Genomic DNA, 9,400 nt, shown 5'->3' on the forward strand with positions numbered 1-9,400 from the left:
AGTTAAATGTTGTCTTGGTTAGAAAATGGTTTAAGTATAGGCAAAGGCAGTCTCTAGTTCGGAGTATAAGGCCAACGCTTAGCCCGTCGATTTTCGCCAACGACCATACCACGCTGAACACATCGGTTCTCGTCCGATCACCGAAATTAAGCAGCGTCGGGCGCGGTTAGTACTTAGATGGGGGACCGCTTGGGAACACCGCGTGTTGTTGGCTTCGTCAACAACTTTTTGGCCCTTTTTTTTTTTGAGGTGTTTTTTTTAAAGCATTTCAAATAGCAATTTATTCCAAAATCAAATGAAAACTTGATTTAAATCTTCAAAGTTTATTTCCAAAGTATTTTTTCTTCCACTGATATATGGAGCAAAACTGTTTCAATGTTTTAATGTTTCGAAAATAAAATAAAGGCAAGTTAAATGTTGTCTTGGTTAGAAAATGGTTTAAGTATAGGCAAAGGCAGTCTCTAGTTCGGAGTATAAGGCCAACGCTTAGCCCGTCGATTTTCGCCAACGACCATACCACGCTGAACACATCGGTTCTCGTCCGATCACCGAAATTAAGCAGCGTCGGGCGCGGTTAGTACTTAGATGGGGGACCGCTTGGGAACACCGCGTGTTGTTGGCTTCGTCAACAACTTTTTGGCCCTTTTTTTTTTTTTTTTTTGAGGTGTTTTTTTTAAAGCATTTCAAATAGCAATTTATTCCAAAATCAAATGAAAACTTGATTTAAATCTTCAAAGTTTATTTCCAAAGTATTTTTACAGTTGACTTATTCTAAGGGTGCAACTGGAACTGCCACTGACAATGGCATTGGCAAATGCGTGGCACGCAACTCAATGACTTTGGACTGACCTTCTCGTTTGGATTTGCAAGCGGCTTCTCCCTCCGGCGTATCGGAAAATCGCGTGCGACTTCATGTACGAGTATTGCGTAACTTTTGCCACCTTTTACGGTAGTGGTTTCGTATTCCGATTGAGTTGCAGCTCATCAAGGACGAATCGAACAAGGAAAGCCACTCAGCTAGGGGAGATCCACCTGCAGGCGCTGGTAGCTGACAGTGGGTCGTTACTGGCTTGGCTTGGTCATTAGTTTTAATTAACCAGTGGCAGCCAAAGAATAAATGTCTTTTTGTAACATTACGCTCGCATTCAGCATCATAACGATACTAAAACTTTGATAATGCATCGCCCTGAGCCAGAAATTGCATGCAAATCGACATAAAATTAATAAACTCGCGAATTACTCGGCTTCCCCGTTGTTGCCGGTCTTCTAATTAGCTGAAAACTTTTTACCCCTCCAAAACCTTGTGCTGGCTTTATCAGAAATTTTCTAATTAAGGAATGGGGCGCCTGGACGCCCCGTCAACGTCTTTAGCTTTCATGGGGACATTTCCTACAGACAGATGTAAAGTAAAAGATAATCAAAAAATCTTGATGAACTATTTCGTGACAAAGATTTTTTGTGTGGGGAACGGTAAGTGTCACCGCAATGAAAAAGATGTGAGGGAATCAGTATCTATCTGTATAAGCGAGTTTATCTTGATAAAGGTCCAGTGTACTTTTAAGCATAACTGGGAAGTTAATAATAAAAATAACGCAATGGCGCCACCTATTGTCAGAGAAAGTATGTTGAGTAACCTAAATTTCTTAATAAATAGTGAAATAATGTTCCGATTTGAAAAATATTTGGTAAATCGATAGATATTGACCAAAATATATTATATAAGGTCAAACGAAAATATTCACTATAATATTATGGACGCCACAGTTTTCCGCCGTTTTTGTGGGCGTTACAGTGGGCGCGGTCAAATGAAAACTAGGTGCAAGCTGCAGTGGCATCTCTTCAATACGTATTTTTAAGCACAACTTTCTAGCTCTTATAGTTCCCGAAATTTTCGCATTTTTGGTTTTTCGGGTTTTGAGGGTGTTAGGGTGGGCGTGGCAATTCGCATTGGGAGCATCATTAAAACCTACATGCTTAATCCGAACTTTTTGGGCGTGGCAGGATGCGTTAATAAACTTCGCTGCGTATGGACCTCAAGAATCTTCATGCTTTTTGAATCTTCTCCCTTTGGAGACTAAAGTTAAGTAAGTTATTGCTGGCTTGTCAGGTCGTTGCGTTGTAGACGGGATCGGTTGAGAACCCAAGTCAAGCTTCTTGCGAGGCGATTGGGGTGCTCAGGGAGTTTTTTATTGTAGGGCCCTTTTTGTTTGTCTATTTCATCTTTTACGGTAAGAATGCCTAGGTCCCTGTGGATGTTTTGGTTGCGAATATACCATGGTGGCCCAGTGATAAATCGGAGGGTTTTTGATTGAACGCTCTGTATAATGTCTATGTTTGTTCTTCTGGCGTTCCCCCTTAGCTGGGAGCCATATGTCCAGATGGGCTTGGGGGTAGAGTTGTAGAGCAAGACCTTGTAGTCCAGACGCAGGGGCGAACGGGCGTTAAGAAATCCAGTGGAGTCTGTTGGTTTTTAGTTTTAGACGTTCATTCTTGCATTGGATGTGTCTCCTCCAGGGTTTTTTGTCTGTCAAGGTGGACGCCGAGATACGTTACATCGTTAACTTGGGGAAATCTGCGTATTATTCAATGATAGTGGAGGGCAAGTTTGTCTGTTGATGGTAAACGTTATGTGTTTACATTTTTGTTAATTTATTTTAATCCGCCAATCAGATAGCCACCTCTCTACTACGAGAAGGAGATTTGGCAATCCGAGCGACTTAAAATTGCGGTGTCGTCAGCGAAAGTAGATGTTGTTAGCTGCTCATTCGTGGGAATATCCGATGTGTATAGGAGGAACAGAGTAAGCCCCATCGCTCTTCCTTGCGGGACTCCAGCTATAATAATGTAGTCGCCGGATGTAGCTGTGTTGCACCTTACTGCGAAGGTTCTGTTGTATAGATAACACTCAAGAAGCTTATGAGTGTATCCAGGCAAGTGTGTTTTAATTTTGTGCATGAGACCATCTAGCCATACTCGATCAAAGGCTTGACACACATCAAGGAATAGTGCGCTGCACTATTCCCTATGCTCAAAGGCTGTGCGAATTTCTGATGTTATTCTGTTTACTTGTTCAATTGTTCCATGGTTTTGACGGAAGCCAAATTAATGAGCAGGGATAACATTGTGTGCTTCTACATATGGTATTATGAGAGTTAGAAGACATTTTCCGAAAAACTGAGACAGACTCGATAATAGAAGGATTGGTCTGTAGGATGACGAAATTGTATGGGCTTTGGTATCATAATGACAATAGTTTTTTTTTATTTTTTTGAATAGTAGCCGAGTGCCATGATCCCATTGAAGAGCTTACAAATAACCTCAATGGCAGAGTTTTGAAGTTCGATTATCATTTTTGGTCCAGGGGCCTTTTTCCTTTGGCTGAAACAATGGTGGCAGGGAAACAGATAGTACTTCATGCTTAATCTCAACTCAACTATGAACTCTCAGCGTTCATACGGACAGATGGACAGACGGACAGTCGGACAGACAGACAGACGACGAACATTGCTCAATCGATTCTGTGCGGCACAAATTGGTCCCTGCAATTCAATAAATGAGTTTTTTACTATTAATTTAAACATAAATTTGTTAATTTGAATTTAATTTAATTTAATTCTTCTATTATGAGAAGCTATTATAAACATTAGTCTTTTTAGTGTTTAGTATGTATACATTAAACTTATTAAGGCTAGTTATAATCATGCCTCTTCAATCCTAATAAAATAATCCTTATACTGATTTCCTGCTATTCTAGGACTTTTGAGATATGCAAGTTGGGCTTCCTTTGATTCATATTATGTTTAGAAAAAATACTTACGTTTGACGACCTTCGTTTTACGTGCTGCGAAAATGCACAATAGATGAAAGCCAAGCTCATCCCCTCGCTTTCTCCCCTGCTCGAAACATAAATCAAGTTGAAGGAGGAGATGCACGGGATGGGACACTCAGTGGGCGAGGAGCATTTGGTGCATTTATCCTGCGTGACTTTCCGTTGTCAGTGGGGTTCATTCCATCTAGTCGTCGTCCTTTGTTGCAACCGCACCTTAGTAGCACTAGCCATCCAATTTAATTGCCATTTTTCCTTTCAACCGACCAAAGACAAATAACTTAAGCTAATAGATCATGTCATCTTGTCATCAAGTCTTACAATTTAATTGCGCATTAAACATGGCACAGCCAAGAACATCTCAATTTGCAGCAAAGATGAATATGGGCATTAATATTAGTGACATTTGAAACTTTTATAATTAAATGTATTAGTCTATAAAATAAAAAAAAAAACTACATATAAATTTTTTAACAATAAGTTATTGGTCCGTATATAGATCGCAAGTGTTGTTATGTTGAGTATGTAATTGTCAAAATTGGTCACGGCCAGCTCAGCCGTAGGGGGTTCGAGCTCAACGTTGGGCGGCATTATTTTTCTTCAAGTTTTCGATTTAATAAATCCCAAATATAATAAAATTCTTTAATTCTAAAAACAGTTCAAAATAACAATTTAGTAGACACTGTGTCAATTGGTGGAGGGAGATGCGTTCTAGTTTTTGAAGAGACAACTATTTCTCAGACATGTTTAGCTTTCAGATTCGTAACACCCAGTTTGTTATTTACTTGTACTTGTCATGCTGCGATGTAAACAGAATCGGTGTGGATATTTACGAGTAATACTACTTACCGTCTTGATTTACAAACAAATAACAAATATTTAAAAGACCTTTTGGTGTATGCATTATCTCTAATTCGGATAATCAAAAATAATACCACTCTCTGGCACATATTTAAATAAAACAATAAGAAAAGCTATAGTCGAAAGCCGCGACTATAAGATTCCCGTCACTGTTTTACACAATTTGAAAATATTCATTTTGCTAGTGGAAATTGACAAAGCGCCAGAGAAAGGAGTTTGAGTAACTGATTGTGACGTCACTGCCCATGTGAGGAGTGATAACCTTTATACATTTCTTCATAAATAGCGAAATATTTTTCAGATTTGAAAAATCTTTGACAAATCGATATATGTATATATTGACTAAAATATGTTATAAAAGGTCAATCGAAGACACACATTGTAATATTAGGTTGTTAGGTTGTCTTGCGGTATTTTCGCTAGTTGACGCTGAAAGCGCGTAGTTCTTGTTTCTTGTTTCTTGTTGAGGTCATACTATAACTTTTTGGAAAGCTAATTTCACGCGCTAAGACGTGTTTGATTGATTGTCTTTTCTTTTAAGTCGTTCGTGAGTTATAGCGTCGCAATCGTGGAGCAAAATAAAGAGAAAATACGGCATATTTTACAGTGCCAAACGAATTTAAGCAAAAAAATATTGTTGACCGTATCGGCGCATGCGAATTGCTACTAAATCGCAACAAAATCGACCCGCTTTTCTAGAAAATGTGAAAACCGTCTTTCAAACTTGATGGTCGTAACAGTGGGTATATGTGGATAATGGTACCACCATAAGATGCGCCAGCATCTCAAGATTTTACATGCTTAAATATCTTAACTTTCCAGCTTTAATAGTTTCTGAGATTTCAAAGATTTTAGTTTTTCGTGATTTGTGGGCGTTAGAGTGGGCTTGGCAGGATGCTTGCACTGCGAAGGGACCTCAAGAATCTTTATGCTTAATCTCTACTTTGTATATGTTAAGGTTCAAAATATCTTGCGTTCATAGGGAGAGACGGACGGGCGGGACAGACAGACATGGCTTAATCGACTTCGCTATTGATACTGATCTAGAATATATACACTTTTTTATTGGGTTTCGTCGGAAACGCTTCCTTTTATTTGTTTTCAACGAATCTAGTAACCCTTCGAGTAACAGGTATAATTAAAAATGATTTTAAGAAAAACGTTTCTGCCAGGAGTCCTACCTGGATTCTTCTAATCTATAGTCAGACGCGTTATCCATTGCGCCACAGGACCTACACTATTACTGATGAACAAATATGTCCACCAGATTTGTTTATAAGAAAGTCGAAAGTAAAGTAAAGTAAAGTACAAAATTAACATGATGCGCGCACCTCCCGATTTAAAAATGCCATTTTTTGCGGTAAGACCTTTTTAAAGTAAAACTATAACCATTCTCTTCACCTGACAATGAATGCCCTTGTTTGCCATGCAAACCTTTGGTTCATTATGCAACACTGACAAATGCAAATACAATTCCGAATGGGGCGCCGTTCACAGAAATCATATTACGCACACGCCCTACAGAACGCCATACTTACCACAATGCAGAAGCAATTTTTGATTCTATGTCATTTTCCCCCTAGCCGAAAAGAGGGGAAAATGGAATGTAGCAGAATCCAGCGATCTGTGTTGGCACATTTCGTTGCTGTTCAATCCCAACGAGACTCGTAAACACTTGGCTAACAGACAAACACATAGAGCGCCACCAAAAGAAAATGTGCATCTAGATTGAATGGGGAAAAGTTGGACAAGGGGTTCCGTTTGGCAATTGGCAATCCTTGACCCGTCATAACGTCTCTTTTTCTCCCTCCGATTCCCCCAGCTGACAGCTGAGTTAAATGAGATATGCTTTTTACATTTTTTCGATAAATTTCCAGCACTTCCATTGGACCGAATGCTTTGGGGTGGGATAAAATTATTAGCAAGCGCAAAACCTTAACATAAAATGGCAAGCGGATTTACGCAGCGCTTAATATTGAGATTTACTGGGGAGCGATATTTATGGCAAGCAGCAAGGAGCGCGCTAAACCAATTTGGGGAAAGTACTTAGTTTTACCCAGATTTTGCTGATTATCAAGCGACATTGATGAATGGCCGGGGCAATTAGTACTCTGGCTATATAAGGGGAGCTCTCTTCCTCGATTGGTTCATACAAAGCAAAATGCATATTCTGCTCCTGGTCGCTTTCCTTTTCGGTTTGGCCTGGTCCTTGCCGGAACTGCAGACATTACCAACATCCCCGGCACCTGGAAATGAGGCCTCCGATGAGGTCGAGGTCCCTGCCTTCTCCCCCTTCAGTCTGGGCGACGGTAGGTTCGCCATTGGCACCTTTGCCAAAGTGAACTGGTTTCAGGCACAGGTTACCTGCGCCGCATATGGGTACACGCTAGTGAGCATCACATCTGAGCAGGATCAACGCAGCCTGCGTAACTTTCTCTTCACCTACGCCCGGAGCCAGCAGGAGCTGCTTGTCGATCCGCTCTGGACCTCCGGCACTGACCTGGCTAGCAACAACAACTGGGTGTGGTTTAGCAAGGGTCGCGCCTTTAACTATCGCAATTTCCAGAATGGATTGCCCGGCTACTCCAACGATGACCGCCATTGCCTGGGTATCAACGGGATCACCGGACTCTGGGTGAACGAGGATTGCAACGAGCAGCGCTACTTTATTTGCGAGAAGCGTTGTCAGTTTGACGACGACCTTAATTAACTTCGAATGTCTAATTAGGTTCCAGAATCTTTTGCTGTTGGCTTATTAAAATATCAGCTAAAAATGTGCAAGCAAAAATGGGATGAGTTTTAAATTCTTATTAGCGCCAAGCTTTTGTTGCAAATCGGTCAACTTTTGTTTGCTGAAGGCAAAGCTCTTTGGAAAGCTTTAAAAGCTGGAGCTCCTGACGTCAAGTACTTGCGCCGTTTGTTTTTTGTAAATGCCCAGAGGTATTCGAAGGTCTGTCATAACCATATACTATGTTACTAATTAAGAAATGTGAAATTGTAATAAATAAGTTCTTTTCTAAAGTAAAAACAACAGAAAAATTGTATTCAAATTAAATTTGTTGTTCTTTTTCAAAATATTTCTCTTGACGGGATAATTTCTTCTAATTCAGTTACATTTGTTAAACTTTTAAAATGATATACTAAAATATATATATATTCATACAAGTAGCATAACACTTAATCGTACTTGTGAATCTCCCCTTTAAGCGGTGTATTTTACTTTGGGAGTTCGTAGAGTAATAGGGTATATTAGATTTGTTGAAAATTATATATATATTATATATATAGCGGAGTCGATTAATCCAGGTCTGTCCGCCCGCCCGTCCGCCCGTCCGTCCCTCGGTCCGTCCGTCTGTCCGTATGAACGCCGAGATATCATGAAAATTAACAGATACAAATCAGAGATTATGCATGAAGATTCTTGAGGTCTATACGCAGTGCAAGCACCCTGCCAAGCCCACTCTAACGCCCACAAATCGCGGAAAACTGTGATGTCCATAATATTAAAATGTTTGTCTTCGTTTGACCTTCTATAAATATGTCTTGTCAATATCTATCGATTTGGCAAAGATTTTTCAAATCAGAACATTATTTCGCTATTTATAAATAAAAATGCATAACATGGACAGTGACGTCATCATCAGATAGTAAGCATGCTGTTTTGACACAAGGTGGCGCTTTATCCATTTCCACTAACAAAATAAATACTCTAAAATTGTGTAAAACAGTAACATTAAGCGTTTCTTCTTGTTTAAATATAGTAAACGTCTGATAAAATAAGACTTCTATATTTCATTAGCGCATATATAAGCCAAATAACATAAGCCTATGTAACATTAATGATCTTTTTTATTTTGCTTTCATAAAAATGCTTTATTTTTTAGAACGTATTCTTATGATATCTACCTTGTAATTTCTTGAGATATAGTTCTAGATATATACTTTTTTGTCTAAAGTTGTATAGTTCAGAAAGCAAATATTTTCGCAAATGAAATGCCGTTTTTTCAAGCAGGAATCACTGTGCCACAAGTTGTCAATTCCTAGGACAAGGCAGGCGTCTTGACCAGTACGATCGGATTTGGGTTCCCTTTTGGACCATTGTGCGTAAGTCACCGGAATGCCAGTGCTCAGCCAGGTCCAGTTGTAGCTGTGCTCCACCAAATTAGTGGCACCCAGCCAAAAGGTACTGTTCCCAAAAATTCGTTCTAAACGAAGGTGAGATGTATAGTAGGGTAGTATACTCAGATCCACCATTCAGATCTTACCATTCTTATTAACGTAGTGAAGCATTAGCTGATGCTGCTCCTTATTCCTGACAGTGGCTAGGACGGCGCCCACTCTGTTGCATATATAGTTAGCTTCCAGCCAGTTTACCTTAAACAACCAATGTCTCATAACCAGAAGTTGTAAACGCAGGCCAACTTACCTCAACAAAGCTCGCCACTGAAAAATACGGATCACACGGAATTAGCGGACTGCACCTTGGAACCAGAAGAGACTCCGAAATGTTGCCATCACTGGATGCTATTACCCACCAAGGCAAGCCAGAGATAATGAACAATATGGAAAGCATTCTGAATATTACTCCTTCAGAAACAAAGTCATTTATATGGACTTGGCCATAAGATATCCCATTAAAAGTAACTCAAAAAGCCATTAAGAAAAACCCAATCCACATTGAAACATTATCCACACTGCGCGCACATTATTTCT

General features: G+C 39.7%; 2 protein-coding genes and 2 non-coding genes across 4 annotated transcripts; 3 read left to right on the top strand and 1 right to left on the bottom strand.

Moving 5' to 3' along the window:
• The first annotated feature begins 95 nt into the window (after nt 1–95).
• LOC121530096 lies at nt 96–214 on the top strand. Its single transcript, XR_005993778.1, has one exon. It is a non-coding gene; the product is annotated as a 5S ribosomal RNA (ribosomal RNA).
• Nucleotides 215–503: 289 nt separating this feature from the next.
• On the top strand, nt 504–622 carry LOC121530098. Its single transcript, XR_005993780.1, has one exon. It is a non-coding gene; the product is annotated as a 5S ribosomal RNA (ribosomal RNA).
• A 6,206-nt stretch (nt 623–6,828) lies between these two features.
• On the top strand, nt 6,829–7,475 carry LOC108111612 (lithostathine-1). Its single transcript, XM_017221140.2, has one exon. The coding sequence runs from the start codon at nt 6,849–6,851 to the stop codon at nt 7,395–7,397; it is 549 nt and encodes a 182-aa protein (XP_017076629.2). The 5' UTR covers nt 6,829–6,848; the 3' UTR covers nt 7,398–7,475.
• A 1,043-nt stretch (nt 7,476–8,518) lies between these two features.
• Nucleotides 8,519–9,275, bottom strand: LOC108111615 (macrophage mannose receptor 1). The gene is made up of 3 exons (XM_017221142.1): nt 9,114–9,275; nt 8,953–9,061; nt 8,519–8,892 (listed from the first exon to the last, which is right to left on the bottom strand). The coding sequence occupies exons 1-3, from the start codon at nt 9,258–9,260 to the stop codon at nt 8,618–8,620; spliced, it is 531 nt and encodes a 176-aa protein (XP_017076631.1). The 5' UTR covers nt 9,261–9,275; the 3' UTR covers nt 8,519–8,617.
• Nucleotides 9,276–9,400: the final 125 nt, after the last annotated feature.

The sequence above is a fragment of the Drosophila eugracilis genome, unplaced genomic scaffold (assembly GCF_018153835.1).
Source record: "Drosophila eugracilis isolate 14026-0451.02 unplaced genomic scaffold, ASM1815383v1 contig_2171, whole genome shotgun sequence".
In the NCBI taxonomy this organism is placed as follows: domain Eukaryota; kingdom Metazoa; phylum Arthropoda; class Insecta; order Diptera; family Drosophilidae; genus Drosophila; species Drosophila eugracilis.

What these genes read in the sequence shown, in the direction of transcription:
- LOC108111612 (XM_017221140.2), top strand. Translation starts at nt 6,849, where the DNA reads ATGCATATTCTGCTCCTGGTCGCTTTCCTTTTCGGTTTGGCCTGGTCC.
- LOC108111615 (XM_017221142.1), bottom strand. Translation starts at nt 9,260, where the DNA reads ATGCTTTCCATATTGTTCATTATCTCTGGCTTGCCTTGGTGGGTAATA. An exon ending in CAGTGGCGAGCTTTGTTGAG is followed by an intron (nt 9,062 to 9,113) that starts GTAAGTTGGCCT and finishes TGGTTGTTTAAG; the next exon opens with GTAAACTGGCTGGAAGCTAA. An exon ending in TCACTACGTTAATAAGAATG is followed by an intron (nt 8,893 to 8,952) that starts GTAAGATCTGAA and finishes ACCTTCGTTTAG; the next exon opens with AACGAATTTTTGGGAACAGT.